Source organism: Salmo salar, chromosome 29 (assembly GCF_965601325.2).
Source record: "Salmo salar chromosome 29, fSalSal1, whole genome shotgun sequence".
NCBI lineage: Eukaryota > Metazoa > Chordata > Actinopteri > Salmoniformes > Salmonidae > Salmo > Salmo salar.
Window position 1 is genome coordinate 17,805,804 of NC_138319.1, and position 18,324 is coordinate 17,824,127.

The 18,324-nt window shown below is 43.3% G+C and overlaps 1 protein-coding gene across 2 annotated transcripts in view; it reads left to right on the plus strand.

Annotated features, from left to right (window-relative positions):
• apbb1ip (amyloid beta precursor protein binding family B member 1 interacting protein) overlaps positions 1-16,112 on the plus strand; it is a 32,306-nt gene extending 16,194 nt beyond the window's left edge. Inside the window, exons 6-14 of one of the 2 annotated variants that reach the window (XM_045710620.2) lie at positions 1,435-1,594; positions 9,903-10,024; positions 10,833-10,907; positions 11,038-11,181; positions 11,809-11,919; positions 14,299-14,397; positions 14,519-14,642; positions 14,837-15,187; positions 15,218-16,112. In XM_045710620.2, the coding sequence (XP_045566576.1) occupies positions 1,435-1,594; positions 9,903-10,024; positions 10,833-10,907; positions 11,038-11,181; positions 11,809-11,919; positions 14,299-14,397; positions 14,519-14,642; positions 14,837-15,187; positions 15,218-15,534 (1,503 nt within the window). In that variant the 3' untranslated portion in view covers positions 15,535-16,112. Of the gene's footprint in view, positions 1-1,434; positions 1,595-9,902; positions 10,025-10,832; positions 10,908-11,037; positions 11,182-11,808; positions 11,920-14,298; positions 14,398-14,518; positions 14,643-14,836 lie in introns of both variants that reach the window. The other variant, XM_014181023.3, reaches the window with a different exon arrangement.
• The last annotated feature ends 2,212 nt before the right edge of the window (positions 16,113-18,324 follow it).

The following is an 18,324-nucleotide window of genomic DNA, read 5'->3' on the forward strand; positions in this document are numbered from 1 at the left end:
TGAACTGGTGCATCTCGGGCATTTCAGACAGCTGATTGAGGACCTTTTAAATGAAGAACGTGTTTGTTTTCCATACTGTGTTTTGCATCTCTGTTTTGTTTTCATATTGTATTGATGTGTATATGCTTGTAATTACGGGGCTCATCTGTAAAAGAGACCTTGGTCTCAGCATGACTCCCTGTCAAAATAAAGGTTAAATGGATTCATTTTTTTTAATGCCTGAAGCAGTGTGTAAGGTAACTCGATTAGGTAACATTGCAGTCATGTAGGCCTATGTCATGTAGCCCTATGTGCCTAATGGTAATATAAAATGACACTAATGACTGTTCAGGAAACAGACTTTCTGTCTCCTCTGTCCGGGTTCATAGAAACACCTGTCCTGAGCAGAAAGACGTTTCATTTCTCAGTGGTCTGCGGTGTTGTTCTCTGTGGTCAAACGCCAATGAGGCCTTTTTCTTTATGTGTTCTCAAGATTAAAGCGAAGGTTCCAGAATGAGCACATTTCCTTTGTGAATCCACTCGTTTGAAGACACCTAGTTCTAGAAGTGATCCATTACACACACTACTTAACCATGTGGTGCACATCCATCCATTCTTCTTCTTAGGAAATGGGGAAAAAACCTGATCTAAAACGACAAATCCTCTACGACGCTATCGTCTTTGAAAGACACATATTTATGACACAACTTGGCTGACCTCTGGATGGTCTGCGAAGCTTCTCTGCTTCCTAAGTCGGGATCTGTTGCCAGACGACAGGAAGTTCAAGGCCACATGAGCCAGGAAGTGTGAGCTTAATTCCAGTCTATTTTGGGCTTTATTTATGGGGCGATAGCAAGACCACGACCGCCATAGCTCCATAGAGGCTAATGATCATTCAATGCTACCCTATGACTGCTCAGCTAGCGCCAATGCTAGTGGTAACGGCTAGCTCTTTTGAGGACTGTTATACAACGGTCAGCTGGAATCAAGGCATCTGTATTATTCCCCCCACACCTGTACTGTTTTCTCATCAACATCATACTGGAAACACACTCTGGGCTATAAAGCTGTCATATACATTAAAGCCTCTGAAATGACACATGGAATGAGTTCTGCATAAGCGTTCATGAAAGAATTATAAAGCTATATGGAGAGGAATATGAAGCTATCAACTGTTTTATCCATACATTATCCATGTACTCTACAGCTTTATCATGCAAGTGAGAAGTCATTTGTTATGAGCTGTCATGAGTAGGATACACCAGGTGTCGTGAGTCATGATCATAAAAAGCTCACAATTCGTTCTGCAACACATAAATATAACATGAAACGGCAACCTGGACAGTGTCCTACTGTCTTTACACGTATTACTAGGATTTAGTACACAATACATACTTTCCAATGCCGCCAATATTTAAATGTTCATCTCTGTAAATGTCTCTTATCTCTATGCAGCTGGTGGTGAAAGTGGTGATGCATGATGGTAGCTCCAAGACACTGATGGTGGATGAGAGACAGACAGTGAGGGATGTTCTGGACAACCTGTTTGAGAAGACCCACTGTGACTGCAACGTGGACTGGAGTCTGTCAGAGACCAACCCCGAGCTGCAGCTTGGTGAGCCTGATCCTCTCGCCAAACACACACACACAGACCCACGCATGCACGCACACACAATATATACTGTTTTGTGGTTTCAATGCACTCACTCTATACCACACATACAGAGGGTGATATACCAGGTGGGATTTTATTCAGGTCCAGATGATGGACTGTGTTTTTATTGGCACGATGACAGCCTTGCTGTGGTGAGCACACAATGAGGCGTTGATGTAACCCACCACACACACGCACACACACCAGGCAGGTGGGTTTAATTTCCTGCATTGGACACGGTCGGTCATCCTCCCTGTTATGCGGAAATATAGTTCTCATGACCTCAATCCTCCATCTCTCTACCTCAGCTACTGTTGGGCTTTATAGGCAACATGTTCATTCAGTCAGCTCATTACCATGTCTTTGGTTTGCTCTGGAGAAGCCCTACTTTTGGGAAAAACATGCAAATCATGATTTACCTGATGTAATACATTTCTGATCATCTGTAATCCTTTCTGGTCTCCTATAACACTAAGCTCATTCCTCTAATTGCAGTCAGTTTATGGAGTGTCAAGACAAACCTTCAAACCATTGCCCATATTCTGTAACGGCGGAGCACAACTTGACTTCATGATAATCTTTGAATTCCTGTTAGTGCAATTTGAATACAGTGGTGCATTTGCATGTATTGTAAACCCAAATGGAGATGAGTGGAAAAAGGAACTACCCCTTGGTCAACACGTGGTTTATTTTTTGGCATGAGGTCTATTTGAAGACCAATGTTGGCCACCTCACGCGCATGACATTTTGGACTGCCACATGTTAGCCCTTAAGACTATATTCCATGACAGGGTGTTTCTCTGTTACTCTTGAACAAACCAGAAGTACTGCTGATATGACTGTATGCTCAATGCTCCACTCCTGTCTATGACACAGATACGCGTCACTCGCAACAAAACTTATTTTTGTTTGAAGGCATACAGTACGTCTGCTTCTATAAAACCTCAAAACATATCTGATCGATTGGAAATGAAATAGATTTTGATCTGCGTCCTAAAACGTCCTTGTGAATGTAATGTTTTACTGTACATGTTACATGGTGCAAATGTTCTGGAAAATTGTCAAATGTACACTAATAACTTACCTTTGTTGGCATTGTAAAGTTAAAGCTGAAGTCTACCCCCTTAAAGTGCCATTTACTTAATCAGATAGCTGATGTTCTGAAAGAGCTGCAAAATCCGGACGCCTACAAATCAACAGGACTAGACAATCTGGACCCTCTCTTTCTACAATTATCCACCAAAATTGTTGCAACCCCTATTATAAGCTTGTTCAACCTCTCTTTCGTATCGTCTGAGATCCCCAAAGATTGGAACGCTGCCGTGGTCATCCCCCTCTTCAAAGGGGGAGACACTCTAGACCCAAACTGCTACAGACCTATATCTATCCTACCCTGCCTTTCTAAGGTCTTTGAAAGCCAAGTTAACAAACAGATCACCGACCATTTCGAATCTCACCGTACCTTCTCCGCTATGCAATCTGGTTTCCGAGCTGGTCATGGGTGCACCTCAGCCACGCTCAAGGTCCTAAACGATATCATAACCGCCATCGATAAGAGACAATACTGTGCAGCTGTATTCATCGACCTGGCCAAGGCTTTCGTGTAACGCTTGTCGTGTGTGGAGGACCAAGATGCAACAGGGAAGTGTATACTCATCTTCTCTTTTTAATATATAAGAAGGAGAAACAAAATAAACACGTATACAATTAACTGAAACGACACTAACAGTTCAGTCATGTGACAAGCACAAAACAGAATACAACTACCCACATTCCACAATACAAACACACCCCTAATTATACGACCTTCAATCAGAGGCAACGATAGACAGCTGCCTCCAACTGAAGGCCCCAACACCAATTAACTAAACATAGAAATACAAATGACTAGACAGAACATAGAAATAAACTAACATAGAACAATAACCAAAGCCCTGGACTAATGAATCAAATACGCCTCTCTACATGGACACATACACACAACCACCATGAACCACATAAAACAAATACCCCCTGCCACGTCCTGACCAAACTAAACACTAACAAATAACACCTTTACAGGTCATAACGTGACATTTCGACTCTGTCAATCACCACATTCTTATCGGCAGACTTAACATCCTTGGTTTCTCAAATGACTGCCTCGCCTGGTTCACCAACTACTTCTCTGACAGAGTTCAGTGTATCAAATCGGAGGGCCTGTTGTCCGGACCTCTGGCAGTCTCTATGGGGGTGCCACAGGGTTCAAGCCTCGGGCCGACTCTTTTCTCTGTATACATCAATGATGTCGCTCTTGCTGCTGGTGATTCTCTGATCCACCTCTACGCAGACAACACCATTCTGTATACTTCTGGCCCTTCTTTGGACACTGTGTTAACTAACCTCCAGACGAGCTTCAATGCCATACAACTCTCCTTCCGTGGCCTCCAACTGCTCTTAAATGGAAGCAAAACTAAATGCATGCTCTTCAACCGATTGCTGCCCACACCTACCCACCCGTCCAGCATCACTACTCTGGATGGTTCTGACTTAGAATATGTGGACAATTACAAATACCTAGGTGTCTGGTTAGACTGTAAACTCTCCTTCCAGTCTCACGTTAAGCGTCTCCAATCCAAAATTAAATCTAGAATCGGCTTCCTATTTCGCAACAAAGCATCCTTCACTCATGCTGCCAAACATACCCTAGTAAAACTGACTATCCTACCGATCCTTGACTTCGGCGATGTCATTTACAAAATAGCCTCCAACACTCTACTCAGCAAAATGGATGTAGTCTATCACAGTGCCATCTGTTTTGTCACCAAAGCCCCATACACTACCCACCACTGCGACCTGTAAGCTCTCATTGGCTGGCCCTTGCTTCATATCCGTCGCCAAACCCACTGGCTCCAGGTCATCTAAAAGTTGTTGCTAGGTAAAGCCCCGCCTTATCTCAGCTCACTGGTCACCATAGCAGCACCCACCCGCAGCACGCGCTCCAGCAGGTATAGTTCACTGGTCACCCCCAAAGCCAATTCCTCCTTCGGCAGCCTTTCCTTCCAGTTCTCTGCTGCCAATGACTGGAACGAACTGCAAAAATCACTGAAGCTGAAGACTCATGTCTCCCTCACTAGTTTTAAGCACCAGCTATCAGAGCAGCTCACAGATCACTGCACCTGTACATAGCCCATCTGTAAATAGCCCATCTAACTACCTCATCACCATATTGTTATTTATTTTATTTATTTTGCTCCTTTGCTCCCCAGTATCTCTACTTGCACACTCATATTCTGCACATCTATCACCCCAGTGTTTAATTTGCCATACTGTAATAATTGTGCCACTATGGCCTATTTAATGCCTCACCCCCCTTATCCTACCTCATTTGCACACACTGTATATAGACTTTCTCTATTGTATTATTGACTGTATGTTTGTTTATTCCATGTGTAACTCTGTGTTGTTGTTTGTGTCGCACTGCTTTGCTTTATCTTGGCCAGGTTGCAGTTGTAAATGAGAACTTGTTCTCAACTAGCCTACCTGGTTAAATAAAGGGGAAATAAAAATAAATAATACTATTTTCATTTCCGTGAGACATCCATGTGTTCACCATACACAGCATCCTGCACTGCAACATACCATGCAGATACAGTAATGTAGTTCAATGGGATTTTAACTCGTAACCATTCCCTATGGGACACTTTTAGGAGCAAAGTGTCACGCCCTCACCAGCCATTTAATGGCAGTAATAGGCCACAGACTACAGCCCCAGAAGCTATTGGCTAACGCTTAAAGCCTGTCTCGGTTTTAATTAGTACTAGTAGCCTGTCATTGAGAAACATTGTGAAACTACAGTGAAAAGCCCAGACATGATGATGAAACACCAGAGTGTGGGTGGGCAACGTGGTGGGAAGAAGCAGAACGTTCTCTTAATAGTTCTCTTAATGTGTTGTAATACCACTTTAAATCTGTAAGCAAATGAGTGACTTGTCTTTTACTGGGTCCATTTTAAGCGCAATACCATTCTGCGTAGAACTGTAAATGGGGAATTGTATGTTAGTGAAATCTACTTCAAACCATGTGTGTCCATGTGCCGAATACATTGGTCTCGTAAACTATATTTGGTGATATGCTAGAATTGTTTAGAAAAATAACAGTACCTTACAAAACAAAAGGAATGTATGCAGTGAAGAGTGTACATTTTTGTAGCTGTGTTTGACATTTTATCAGGGTTAGGGTCACCATTATATTCTACAGCATATTGTTCTGTGAAAAAAAGGTGTTGCAATAATGATATAATATTGATCATACAATAACCTCATTCAACATAAGTACATGTAAAAAGGATTACATGTTGGTAGGCCAAAGGCTTTTTATTTATTTTTATTTCACCTTTATTTAACCAGGTAGGCTAGGTGAGAACAAATTCTCATTTGCAACTGCGACCTGGCTAAGATAAAGTATAGCAATTCGACACATACAACAACACAGAGTTACACATGGAATAAACAAAACATAGTCAATAATACAGTAGAACAAAAGAAAACAAAAGTCTATATACAGAGAGTGCAAATGAGGTAAGATAAGGGAGTTAAGGCAATAAATAGGCCATGGTGGCAAAGTAATTACAATATAGCAATTAAACACTGTAATGGTAGATGTGCAGAAGATTAATGTGCAAGTAGGGATACTGGGGTGCAAAGGAGCAAGATAAATAAATAAATACAGTATGGGGATGAGGTAGGTAGATAGATGGGCTGTTTACAGATGGGCTATGTACAGGTGCAGTGATCTGTGAGCTGCTCTGACAACTGGTGCTTAAAGCTAGTGAGGGATATATGAGTCTCCAGCTTCAGAGATTTTTGCAGTTCGTTCCAGTCATTGGCAGCAGAGAACTGGAAGGAAAGATGACCAAAGGAGGAATTGGCTTTGGGGGTGACCAGCGAGATATCGATGGTGGTTATGATGTCGTTTAGGACCTTGAGCGTGGCTGAGGTGCACCCATGACCAGCTCGGAAACCAGATTGCATAGCAGAGAAGGTACGGTGGGATTCGAAATGGTCGGTAATCTGTTTGTTAACTTGGCTTTCGAAGACCTTAGAAAGACAGGGTAGGATCGATATAGGTCTGTAGCAGTTTGGGTCTAGAGTGTCACCCCCTTTGAAGAGGGGGATGACCGCGGCAGCTTTCCAATCTTTGGGAATCTCAGACGATACGAAAGAGAGGTTGAACAGACTAGTAATAGGGGTTGCAACAATTTCGGCAGATAATTGTAGGAAGAGAGGGTCCAGATTGTCTAGCCCGGCTGATTTGTAGGGGTCCAGAATTTGCAGCTCTTTCAGAACATCAGCTATCTGGATTTGGGTAAAGGAGAAATGGTGGGGGCTTTGGTGGGTTGCTGTGGAGGGTGCCAGGCAGTTGACCGGGGTAGGGGTAGCCAGGTGGAAAGCACGGCCAGCCGTAGAGAAATGCTTATTGAAATTTTCAATTATAGTGGATTTATCAGTGGTAACAGTGTTTCCCAGCCTCAGAGCAGTCGACAGCTGGGAGGAGGTGCTCTTATTCTCCATGGACTTTACAGTGTCCCAGAACTTTTTTGAGTTAGTACTACAGGATGCAAATTTCTGTTTGAAAACGCTAGCCTTAGCTTTCCTAACTGCCTGTGTATATTTGTTCCTAACTTCCCTGAAAAGTTGCATATCACGGGTGCTATTCGATGCTAATGCAGAACGCCACAGGATGTTTTTGTGCTGGTCAAGGGCAGACAGGTCTGGAGTGAACCAAGAACTATATCTATTCCTATTTCTACATGTTTTGAGCAGGGCATGCTTATTTATGATGGTGAGGAAGGCACTTTTAAAGAATAGCCTGGCATCATCTACTGACAGGATGAGGTCAATGTCATTGCAGGATACCCCGGCCAGGTCGATTAGAAAGGCCTGCTCGCAGAAGTGTTTTAGGGAGCATTTGACAGTGATGAGGGGTGGTCGTTTGGTCACAGACCCATTACGGATGCAGGCAATGAGGCAGTGATCGCTGAGACCTTGATTGAAAACAGCAGAGGTGTATTTGGAGGGCGAGTTAGTTAGGATGACATCTATGAGGGTGCCCGTGTTTATGGATTTGGGGTTGTACCTAGTAGGTTCATTGATAATTTGTGTGAGATTGAGGGCATCAAGCTTAGATTGTAGGATGGCCGGGGTGTTAAGCATGTCCCAGTTTAGGTCACCTAGTAGCACGAGCTCAGTAGATAGATGGGGGGCAATCAATTCAGATATGGTATCGAGGGCACAGCTGGGGGCAGAGGGTGGTCTATAGCAAGCGGCAACAGTGAGAGACTTGTTTCTGGAAAGGTTGATTTTTAGAAGTAGAAGCTTGAATTGTTTGGGTACAGACTTGGATAGTAATACAGAACTCTGCAGGCTATCTTTACAGTAGATTGCAACACCGCCCCCTTTGGCAGTTCTATCTTTGCGGAAAATGTTATAGTTAGCGATGGAGATTTCAGGGTTTTTGGTGGTTTTCCTAAGCCAGGATTCAGACACGGCTAAGACATCCAGGTTGGCAGAGTGGGCTAAAGCATTGAGTAAAACAAACTTAGGGAGTAGGCTTCTAATGTTAACATGCATGAAACCAAGGCTTTTACGGTTACAGAAGTCAACAAATGAGAGCACCTGGGGAGTGGGAGTGGAGCTAGGCACTGCATGACCTGGATTAACCTCCACATCACCAGAGGAACAGAGGAGAAGTAGGATAAGGGTATGGCTAAAGGCTATATGAACTGGCCGTCTAACACGTTCGGAACAGAGAGTAAAAGGAGCAGGTTTCTGGGCACGATAGCATAGATTCAAGGCATAGTGTACAGACAAAGGTAAGGTAGGATGTGAGTACATTGGAGGTAAACCTAGGCATTTAGTAATGATGAGAGAGATATAGTCTCTAGAGACTTTTAAACCAGGTGATGTCATCGCATATGTAGGAGGTGGAACAACATGTTTGCTTAAGGCATATTGAGCAGAGCTAGAGGCTCTACAGTGAAATAAGACAGTAATCACTAACCAGGACAGTAATGGACGAGGTATATTGATATTAGAGAGAGGCATGCGTAGCCAAGTGAACATATGGGTCCAGTGAGTGGTTGGGCTGACTGGGGACACGGCGATTCAGACAGTTAGCAGGCCATTGCTAACAAGCTAACAGTTAAGTAGGCCGGGGCTAAACAAACTAGCAGTTAGCAGACCGGGGCTGGCAAGCTAGCAGTTAGCAGACCGGGTTAGCAAGCAATCAGTTAGCAGACCGGGGCTAGCAGTTAGCAGACTGGGGCAGGCAAGCTAGCAGTTAGCAGACCGGGGCAAGCAAGCTAGCAGTTAGCCTTTGGGGGACGTCGCGAAGTCTGTTTTTGCCTCTTCGTGCGGTGGCGTCGATACGATGGTGGTAGACCAGTCGTGGAATTAGTAGGGTTCCAAGTAGCTCTAGGTAGCTAGCAGGTCACGGTTAGCAGAATGGGCCTTCAGCAGACATCGCGCCTGAGGGGCCTGTTGGAATCCTCAGGCAGATTATGTCGGTATTCCAGTCGTAGAGGATCGGCGGGGTTCCATACCCCGTACCGGCAATAGAAGGGGTCCGGATATTGTAGCCCAGGAGTGGGCTTCGGTGGTAGCACAGGAGCCCTGGCCGGGCTAGCTTCAGGCTAATTGGTGCTTGCTCCAGGATCGAAACGCTAGCCAGGAGTAGTCACCCGGGATTGCGGTTAGCTAGTTGCGAAGATCCAGATGAAAATGTTCAGAGTTTGCGGTGGGAATCCGGGGATATGGAGAAAAAATATATATGTTCTGGTTTGAGTCACGTTGTTCAAACTGGAGAGAGCTTTCCGAGCTAAAGGTTAGCTGATGACCGCTAGCAATGGTTTGCTGACTGATAGCTGGTAGGTAGTTAGTTGGCTAGCTTCAGTTGAGGGATTCCAGATCCGAAGTAAATAGAAATAATTTAGAAAAAAAAAACAGATCCACGCCACATTGGACGAGGCGGGTTGCAGGAGAGTATTTTGAAGTTGAGGTTTAGGAAAATATTTTTAAAAGATATGCGAAAAAAAAGATGTAAAAAGATATATACAAGGGACACGACAGGACAAAGACGTCTGACTGCTACGCCATCTTGGTGAAGGCTCCATCTTATCATTATATGACTGACCCCTGATAGATTATTTTCCAAGGACTAACATAATAGCCACTTAGAATAGATTAATAACAGATTATTGTGTGAGCTCTGTGTTCCTTTGTATTGACAGAAAGGGGTTTTGAAGATCACGAGAACCTAGTAGACCCACTGTCTGCATGGACAAGGGACAGTGAAAACAAAGTTATCTTCCAAGAGAGACCAGACAAATATGAAGTCTTCAAAAACCCTCAGGTGAGTTTTTCACATTGCTTTTTCAAACTGCAATGACTTTCCAAGTGTATCATTTGTGCTGAGTAAACATAGAACAAATACACATCCTGCATAATTATCATCAGAAATGCCTGTTCCATAACAAGAATTGAAAAAGGTTTTGCCGACAGCCCTGATTTCAAATAAAGTGAGGTGGTCTGGTCATGATATCCTGACAGCTCAATACTCAGCAGACCATTTTTCTTTGCCTCTCTGTTTTTGCAAATCAATCTCTCCATTATTTCAACTCTGGTTACTTTCAAATGTTTGCTCAATCATGAGATATCCTTTCAAAACAGACAGACCCCTTTATGTCATCTTCACATTAATGCATCAAACAAAATGTCCGCCAGTGAAAGACATGGCAATTTAATAATGTTGAAACAATGTTTATTGTTCCAACAGAGCCCTTTGTAATGTACTAATGCGTTTTGGCTGTTGGCAGCGAGAGGCTGTCGTATCATATGCAGGCCTGAAGTGTATGGAAAAATGTGTGAGGGATTGTCTCATTTCTAAAATACTACATTGTGTATTCTTACAATTATTAAGTGCTTTCATTTTTCCGTGGAAACATGATTACCGTGTAAATCCGTGTGAATATAAGAAAATATAATTTTACTTAAATCCCTCTTGAATAGCATGGCTACTATTGCAATCCAAACTCTTCACGTCAGTTAAGATAAAGGTTGAAGTACCATGCGTGATTTTTTGTTGTTGTAAAATGTACATGACCCTAAAGTTTTTACTTATTTTAACAGGCATGGTAACGCTAATATTTTTCTCACGATAGAACTTTTATCTGTGGAAGAAGGACAAGAAAACTATCAAAGACATGAAAGACAGAGACAAGGAGTTACTCGTGGAGGTAAATAACACAAACACCACCACATAGACTACACCATTGAAAAGAAGTGAGACTTCATGTTGAGTGACAGTTTCCAATGATGTGACCTTTCTGTGACTTCTTTCTCCCTTCCTGCCTCCTCCCCACACAGGAGAACTTCTGTGGGACCTCCATCATCGTGCCTGACTTAGAGGGGGTGCTCTATCTCAGGGAGGATGGCAAGAAGTCGTGGAAACAGCGCCTCTTCCTGCTGCGGGCCTCTGGAATTTATTATGTACCCAAAGGGAAGAGCAAGGTCAGCAGATCAAAGTTCAGAGGTCAAAAAGGGACATCTTGGGCTACAACCCAGATAAAGAAAACACATCCACTGGCTATATGGCCCAGTCTGTCTCAGTTCAGTGTGAACAGAACACTGTACACTCCCAGCTAACCCAACATACATACACAGTTGCTATGTGATCAAAAGTAACCCTTTTCCCCGCAAAAAAAAAAGGTAAGATAAAAAAGAAGTCTGAAAATCTCAATGTCAACTGAGACCTTAATGAAATGGCTGGGAGGTTCTTTACTCTTGGACTACAAAGTTATAGTGCTAAAATACTTTTTTCCATATCAACCCCTTATTTCCTTCAAGCCACTCTAAAAATACAACTGGAGTATTTGCACCTCACTGGCTACCTATATTAACTTACATCTTTCATCTTGTGGCAACAGTTATTCATACACACGCCATTCATACATTACATCCTTAAATGTTACTCAACTCTACTGACGATGAGTGAAGGTGCTACTGTAAGGCTACAGTGGCTACTGGCTCTTGTTGCAAGGCATTGATTAAGTGATCACATTATTTGAAGTTGGGCTTTAGTGTTCGAACACAATACTGTCATTCAAGATTCAAGTTTGACTACCTTTTTTCCCACAGACATCTCGTGACCTGGTGTGTTTCGTCCAGTTCGACAATGTAAATGTGTACTATGGCAAAGAGTTCAAAAACAAATACAAGTCCCCAACAGATTTCTGTTTCGTTCTGAAGGTGAGTGAACAGTTGATAGCACTTTTTTTGGAAGGACGACCCCATTTTAGTCTCACAGCTTAAAAGTCACAGTTAGTACAAGGTAGATAAAGAGAGAAACTACATGAGTGCTTCTCTTCCCCAATATTATCTTCAATTGCTACGTACATTTTTGGACTTTTAAATAAATTATATATACCCATTGATTCTTGATCGATGCCTCATTAGCTTCGTTCAACTATCGTACCCCATCAGAACCCAAAATATAAGCTTCTTTTACTCCTTTGTTTGTAAATGTTGTAATTCTAAACAAACACTGTATAGTCTCAAAACATGGTTAAGACTATAATTTTGGTATCAATGGTCAGTCCTTGCATCCATAGCTCTGTCTATGAATTTGAGAGTGGTTACATTTTCTCCAGCCCCATCCCACAGCTTTTCACTATTAACAGTAGCTGGGTGTCCTCTTTGTTATTGTTTGAACTGCAGATTTCTCCTTTAAACCGAGCTTAACTCTTCCACTATGACCTACTGTAATAGTCTAAATATTGAATAGCTTTATTTGGAAAGGTATCTCATATGCTGCAAGTGTAAGTACTATGCACGAACATATTAAATAAGCATACAGTGAGGGTTTTGTTTATTATAATTGTAAATAACTCGGGTATATTTTTATGTCACTCTACAGACTGATACTGTGGTCAACCCGACAGCTGCCTTGCTGGAATTGAGAACTTCAATATATATAGTAACAGTTCATTACTTTCAGGAAGTGAAAAGTCCCCCCTTTTTATAGGCCATTTAATTCACAAGTGAGTTAGATAAAATGAATGGCACGAGGAACACTGTAAACGTCGCCAAATATGGTTATTTGGTCTGTAACACGTTAGTCATAGTAGAGTATTTGTCTTGGTGAAAACCCTTTACTTGGAAGCGATATAGTGGGCTCTCTTCAGTTGGCTCGGTTTCACATTGTATCTTTCAATAAGATCCGCACTTCTTCTCAGAACACGAGTTCCTCACTGATTTGAAAAAACGAGAATTGGATGGGTTGGTGGTTATAGTCTTTTAAGGATCTGAAACTGTTCTTTCTTTTCTCCCCTCCTCTTGGAAACACTTGAATCAGCAACAACCATTATTCTCTAGGTCTAGGAGGTGTTGGGAATCAAAGCCAAAGAGCTTAGAGAGGCAAGGAGACCGAATTACATTTCACTGAGAGATATCCCCCCAAGGCCAGAGGGTTGAAGAAGTGAGGCTGAAGGAAGATGATCTCAGTCAATGCAGCAGACAGGTTGGAACCCTGGGCAGGTTTAGCAAAGTTCTCTAATGTCTAGCTCTGCAGTGGGTCATCAATGCTCATACTGCATCGCTGAAGGAGTGAAACGGAGCTAGGCATTTAGACTCAGATGTTACAGAGAGCAATAGTAATGGCATCTTTTTGTAGGCATTAGTGGAGACCAACTCCACCATGGCTCGTTGGCAAAAGCTTATGGGGAAATTAATGCGATTTTTGTAGAGTTTTTCGATAAATGCCGAAAATAAGGTCTGTGGTAAACACAGGAACCAAATGTAGAACATGCTAACTAATTTTCGTTTTTTGGGACTACAAGCTGGACAGTTCTATTATCTTACTACAGTGTGACACAACCAATGTTAACTGGGTTCAACACTCCAAAGTTTCAATCACAGTATATTACCCAGACAGTAGTGGTTACATCTGCCCAGTGGTGAGCTTAACAACACTGAGAGACCAAAACAAAGACCAAAACAAAATGCACTGGCCCACAATTTTAAACAGACTGTGACCCCTAGTGGCACTACCAGACACATTCTGCTTCATAGTGGAAAACACTGAATCATTCCAATCAGTGTGTGGTAACGGCCCTACAGTGCTAACGGCCCTACATTTTCTCTCAGATAGACAACGATCTCATACAAACTGCTGTGTTTGAACAACGGCCAGGGGAGAAAGCATGACTCGGTTCCCTCCTTTACCACCCTCTGTGATGGATGCAGTGCCATAACTCTATCAGCCGGGTGGACATCTCAGTGTTGGATGTCTCCCATGTTATCTGGGAGGCACATGAGTGCTGACTGTCTGATTTTCACTAGCTTTTCAGTAACGCATTCAATATGGAGGAGTTCCCTTTCTTAAATCTCACCGCTGTCATCAGTCTGTAACCCTTAATTCTGCTAACGTGAATATCTGATATTTTTATGCAATCTACATTAGAGGACTTTAGAGATCATATGGCTGGAATCACCCCCCCCCCCCCCCCCCCCAAAAAAACACAACAGCATTGGAAGCTCATACAATCCTCATTGGAGGTGACGCAATCGTTTTGTCTCACTGATTCGCTACCCTAAAGATGTGTCCTTTCTCTCCATCCCTAACTTCAGCACCCCCAGATCCAGAAAGAGTCTCAGTATATTAAGTATCTGTGCTGTGATGACGCCTGGACCATGAATCTCTGGGTGACGGGGATACGCATCGCAAAGGTGAACGCAGACAGCTCAACAGCCTGTATATCTAAGGCATAAACATAAACGGTGACGTGTTAGGCAGACAGGGTTTGGTGGTCTTGCGTGTATTGTAACGGTTGGTGTTTGTCCCTCTCAGTATGGGAAGTCTCTGTACGAAAACTACAAAACTTCGATGAAGAAGGCTGCAGTCACCGCCGCATGGACCAACCGCACCGCCGCTACAACGTCCATTCCGTCAACACCTTCCCCTACCACGAATGGTTAGTAAACACCCTTTCTGCTGGTAGAAATTAGCTGTGAGCAAAAAGATTATCAATGGAGAGATCATCCTTGTTTTACTATACTGGGTGTACAAAGTCAAGAACCCTTCAAATCAAATTTGAATTAATGACTGTATTGATAAGATGAAAGATCTTATTTATTGCTTGTCTGTTTCTCTCTGCTCTTCTCCCAGCCAAAGCCTCTGGTCAGGCCAATGGACATGCTCCCCAGCCCCCTGCAGAACCTGTGGCCAAGGTTGGCAATGCACTGCCTCCACCACCCCCCCTGTTACCTACACAGATCCTACCCCCGCCACCCCCTGACCCAGTGCTGCCCCCACCACCACCGCCCCTGGCTAACAAGAGAGGCCCACCAGCAACCTCTGTCCCACGACAACTGCCCAGCCTGCCCACCAGCTTCCCCCCATCGCCGACATCCATGGCCAACCTCCCTCCACCACCTCCATCTCTCTCCCAGGACGACAGCTCTGAGTCACCTCCAGACTTCCTCCCTCCCCCACCTCCAACTCTTGGATTCGGTCCAGGTGCCGGCTCGTTACCCCCTCCACCTCCAGTCAGCTTCCTACCACCACCACCACCGGACCCAGGTTTTCCCCTACCACCTCCACCACCTGATCCTGCCTTCTGCCCTGTGACCAACAGGGGTTCCGTACCAGTACCTCCACCTCGCCAGTCCTATATAGGGGCTGGAGCACCCCCGCCTCCACCTCCTCCCCCACCTGCCTCGGCAGGGTTACAATCGACCCCGTCGGTGAGGAGAACAGGCCCCCCTCCACCCAAGAGGACTACACCACCGCTAGCAGCGCCCGGGGGCGGGGACTTCATGTCAGAACTAGCCAAGGCTATGGCTAAGAAACGTGGCAATCAGTAAGCAGGGGATTGGTGCACACACTCAACCCTTACATTCAGGAAAATCAACCACCGGTGACAGTAGTTGATACAGACTTTTAAAGCAAAGAGTATTACTGATCTGATTTAAGAACAGCAACTACTTTATGTTTACTGAACTGTAAGTGATACATTAGTTGGGAAGTTATTTGTTTGTGAATCGGAGAGGCTTTTACATCAAAGAGATTTATTAGACTACTGTGTAAAGTGGGGTCACTTGCAAGAAAAATATTCATGTTAATCACCAACTGAGAGGCAGAAGGAGGCTCAATGTTAGAAGCCGGCCAGTAAGTGTTTTGCCGGTTCAAATCCGTTGGCCGACAAGGAAAATCTGGCGGGAGTTGGCAACCAGTTGGAGTTGATCTTGACAAATGTTGTTGCAGTTGATCCAATGACTTTATGTACTGTACATACTGTAACTAGTTCTGCATTTCGGTGGAGGGTAATGTTTAAATAATGTATAAATACACATTTATCATCAAGATCATTTTACTCCGAGAACAGACGTGTTTCCAATCTTCTCTTGTCTGAATAAATCTATTATACAGTACTGCAAATTAATACTCTGTCCTCATTTCTTGAAACCTAACATCCGTACAGATTGTGTGGGTAACAAAACCTACTCTAAGAGACTTTCTTTGAACGATTTGAAGGAGAGGGCACCTGCTGCCATTAGCTGGCTGTATGTGACATATGTAATATGCAGCCTCAACCTCTGGGTTGCAATTCATATGTCATAATGAACCAGTGATAAGACCCCCTTATGCATAATCCCCAACCAATACTCCACACTGTATAATTGACATTCCAGGCAACATTTAAGGGAGATAATGTTCTCTAGGCTAGAGAGTATTACTGTTCTTGTGTTTCAATGTCTGTTGGAGACGAGAGAGACCCGATGGCGTTTTGTTTTCTAAAGCATGAAAGGATAAATTAGCTCATTGCACGTTTCTGTATTCAAAAGGACATTTCATTTAATTCATTACACATTTATTACGACACCACACATTTATTACGACATCACAGTGTTTCCAAAACAGCTTCTGATTGTTCCCTTTCCTTTCTCATCTTGAATTACATGAGGTCAGCAAACAGGGTTACGTTCATGGTCATCCAACAGTTGCGTGAACATGTATACGTGAAAGTACTGAACTAAGTGTATAATTACAGATTAATTCCACCATGATGGCTATGTAGAGGTGAACTGCAGTCAAAAGATGCTGAACAATGTTGAAACTGGTGTTGAAGAGATTTTTTGTGATCCTGAATATACCTAAAATATTATGTTATGATGAGTCCTGTCATATTGAGGCAGAGACATCACTCAGGAGAAACAGCTGACCTTTAACCCCTGGGCCCACCATTGGGGTTGTGCTGCATACCCCGCCTCGGGAGAATGGACAACAGGAAAAGGAGGACCGAGCACGCCCCATTCTCATCGATGAGGCTGTAATGGAGCTGGTTGAGAGCTTCAAGTTCCTTGGTGTCCACATCAACAACAAACTATCATGGCCCAAACACCAAGACAGTCGTGAAGAGGGCACGACAAAGCCTATTCCCCCTCAGGAGACTGAACAGATTTGGTTGGGTCCTCAGATCCTCAAAAAGTTCTACATCTACACCAACAAGAGCATCCTGACCGGTTGCATCACTGCCTGGCATGGCAACTGCTCGGCCTCCGACTGCAAGGCACTACAGAGGGTAGTGCATACAGCCCAGTACATCACTGGGGCCAAGCTTTCTATACCAGGCGGTGTCAGAGGAAAGCCCTAAGAATTGTCAAAGACTCCAGTCACCCTAGTCATAGAATGTTCTCTCTGCTACCGCATGGCAAGCGGTACCGGAGCGCCAAGTCTAGGTCCAAAAGGCATCTAAATATCTTCTACCCCCAAGCCATAAGACTCCTGAATAGCTAATCAAATGGCTACCCAGACTATTTGCATTGTCACCCCCCCACCCCCTCTTTTACGCTGCTGCTACTCTCTGTTTATTATCTATGCATAGTCACTTAAACTCTACCTACATGTACATATTACCACAATTACCTCGACTAACCTTTGCCCCCACACATTGACTCATTGTACCGGTACCACCCCTGTATATAGCCTCGTTACTGTTATTTTACTGCTGCTCTTTAATTATTATTATTAAAAATAATTTACTTGTCTATTTTTTACTGAACACTTATTTTTCTTAAAACTGCGTTGTTGATTAAGGGCTTGGAAGTAAGCATTTCACTGTAAAGTCTACACCTGTTGTATTCGGCGCGTGGGACAAATACAATTTGATTTGATTCAGAAGACTGGAGCTTGATATCAGATCAATCTGATGATTGCTTAATATTCATCCTGAGTTGATTATCTTCAACAAAATCATCTCGCTGCCTAAGGCATTAAAAACAATCAAAGAATCAATCATCTAACACCATCGGGGAATGAATCTGTGAGATGTAATAATGTAATGTTAACTAGATAACGTGTGCATGAAAATGGGATACAGTGTGCAGTTGGAGTCACCAAAATACAGCATTGACTAACTCTAATCCAAAAACCCAACCAAAACAAACTGCAATTTATTTACATTTTATTTCACCTTTATTTAACCAGGTAGGCCAGTTGAGAACAAGTTCTCATTTACAACTGCGACCTGGCCAAGATAAAGCAAAGCGGTGTGACACAATCAACATCACAGAGTTACACATGGAATAAAGAAACGTACAGTCAATAACACAATAGAAAAGTCTATATACAGTGTGTGCAAATTAGGTAAGATT